Source organism: Nannospalax galili, unplaced genomic scaffold (assembly GCF_000622305.1).
Source record: "Nannospalax galili isolate Female #2095 unplaced genomic scaffold, S.galili_v1.0 scaffold1626, whole genome shotgun sequence".
Classification (NCBI taxonomy): Eukaryota; Metazoa; Chordata; class Mammalia; order Rodentia; family Spalacidae; genus Nannospalax; species Nannospalax galili.
The window spans coordinates 7,068-9,725 of NW_008354162.1; the positions used below are offsets into that span (position 1 = coordinate 7,068).

General features: G+C 48.3%; 1 protein-coding gene across 1 annotated transcript in view; it reads right to left on the reverse strand.

Annotated features, from left to right (window-relative positions):
* Acss1 (acyl-CoA synthetase short chain family member 1) overlaps window positions 1–2,658 on the reverse strand; it is a gene marked incomplete at its 3' end in the record, with an annotated part of 11,800 nt that overhangs the window by 3,146 nt on the left and 5,996 nt on the right. The window contains 2 exon segments of the mRNA XM_029555056.1: window positions 447–687; window positions 1,764–1,911. Of these exon segments, the coding sequence (XP_029410916.1) occupies window positions 447–687; window positions 1,764–1,911 (389 nt within the window).

The following is a 2,658-nucleotide window of genomic DNA, read 5'->3' on the forward strand; positions in this document are numbered from 1 at the left end:
CACAGACAGAAAGTAGACTGGCCTCAAGAACAGAATGAATAGGTTGTGGCATATCCATGCAGTGGGAAATAGCTGTAAACAGAAGCAAACTACTGCTATCTCTGACAGCACATCATGTCATTATAGACCATCCATCCACATGAAGTTCAGAACCTACAGTGAGAGAAGTCCCACAGTAGTCACAGTAGGGACTGCTGAAGGGAGCCTTCCATATCCTACTCTTCCTTCTAAACCATATTCTTTTATTTTGTGGCTTAATCCAGACAGTGGTCATCTGTGTATTATGAAAGAAAACATTCCTCGACATGCCCCCTTGTCATCTGTGCACTTTACTGTATCTTAAGCTTCCACAGGAAGAACAAAAGGTGTTCTGCCCTAGCATTCTGTGGCCTGACTTCTCAGTGTCTGTCAGGAAACTCCCAAGGTGGCACACAACTCATGCTTACCAGCTTAGATTCACCATTGCCAAACAGTGGGATGTTCCCCTGCCATTCTCCTGTCAGGGCCACCCAGATCAGTAATGCCATGCTAAGCCATCAGCACGCTCACCTGACCCCAGTGTGCGCAGGGAGGAACGGTCATACTTTTTCACCCAGGTATCTCCATGCTTCAGAAGCAGCCGGACAGCTGTTGGGGCTCCATAGAACTGGTTGATCTTGAGCCTCTGCACCGTCTCCTAGTACTGACCTACACAAAGGCCCAAACCCACAGTCAACAGGAGAGCCCAAGCTCAGAGATCCTCAGGGCTGGGTATGTATGTGTTCACAGAAAAGGAACCCACACCACTTGAAGAATAGGGTCCCAAAGAACCTCCTAATCAGAAGGTGGCACACAGAAGCTTCCACACACAGTCTTAGATGACTGTATCACATAGGGTATCTGGCATGAGCTAGCCAGGAATCTGTTTCAAATGATATCCCTCCAAATTTTAAAAACTGTCATGGAACTTGGGCTCAGTCACGATTAAATGGCCCCTCAGAAGAGCTGGCTTTCCTTAGGTCACAGCATAGCTGGTACATGTGCAGGCACAAGCCATTTGCGCAGCACACACACATCTGATCCCCATAAACTCCACACCTTGCACCATTCCCTGAAGCCACTTTGGGCAATGGCCCTCCATCCACTGTGTTGCCCTCATACACTCTCCCTCGAGTGCAGGGAAGCCAGGGGCATCAAGAATATGACTCACACTCAAGCACTGTGGCATGCTAGAGCATCTGCAACCCGGTTACATTAAAGCAAATATTTGGGGGTAGTGTGTTGTGTGAGAGAAATACCAAAGACAGCGAAACAAGACCATGTCCTTAAAGTAAGAGCAATTGAACAAGGGTGGCTCCAGGCCATGCATGGTCCTGAAGGCTCAAGCAGCAGGGGTAGGGAAGAGATAGGTAGCTGGTCGATGTTCTGAGGAAGACCTGGATGAGGCCAGGTGAGAAAGCCCTAGATAGGAGAAGGATGGTGCTGAAGTAATGACCCACACAGGCAGTTTTGGTTACGGAGATGGGAAAGGTAAAATGCGTGGTTTTAACGTGAGACTGCTCTCTGTCGGAGTCCCTCTGATCTTCCTGTGGAAAGAACTGGGCTCCAGCTCACCTGGAAGGGCTCAAGGCTTAGCATCTATGGTATCCACTTGGCGTCTGGTCAATGGTACACCAGAGCTAAAGCCAGAACCGAGCTTCCAGCCATCTGTGGTTCCTTCCTCCAACCTCAAGCTCCTTCCCCAACTGCCTAGTACATGCCTCACCAGAGCTCTTGGTCCTCACCAGCATCAGGGTACATTAGGGTACTCTCAAAAAGGACAGTGGTAGCTCCATTGCAGAGGGGTCCATATACCACGTAGCTGTGTCCTGTGATCCAACCAATGTCAGCCACACAGCCAAAGACATCACCTGGCTGGTAGTCAAACACGAGCTGTGGACACAGGAGGAGACCCTTAAGAACTTGTACTCCCCACACCACCCTGCTCCCACACCTCACTAAGACACGGCCATCTACACAGCAGTTTATAACAAATACAGCCACCACAGCTGCCAGAAGCAAGGTGAGAGCTTCAGAGGCTTCCTACAGAGCCCATCAGGGAGAAGACCAAACAACACAGGCAACAGCAGTGTGGCTTTTCAAGATACCAAAAAGTATACGCTATATGAAGCCTGAGGAGAAACTCCAAGCCTGACAATGCTGAACTACAGGATGGAGGTTGCTATGGGGACCATCTATGAGCTAGAGATGGACCATGTCCTGAAACAGGAATGCACCTAGTAGCAGCATTTCATCTAGTTATATAATTAAGATGTGGACACCTATACTAGGGATGTAGCACATCCTTGTTATGCACAAAACCTGTGATGGCTAATCTTGGTTGTCAACTTGACATACCTGGGAAGTGAGAACCTCAACTACGGAATTTCCTCCATCACACTGGGGCTGTGGGGTTGTCTGTGAGGCATTTTCTTCTTTGCTAAATGATGTGGGTGAGTTGGAATCATGGTGGAAAGCTGCTTACTGGCTTGCTTTCTGGCTCATGCTTAGCTAGGTTTTTTTATACAGCATAGGTTCACCTGCCTAGGCATGTACTACTTACAGTGGGTTGGTGGACCTATGCTGTATTAAAAAAAAAACAAAAACCTAACTAAGCATGAGCAAGAAAGAAAGCCAGTA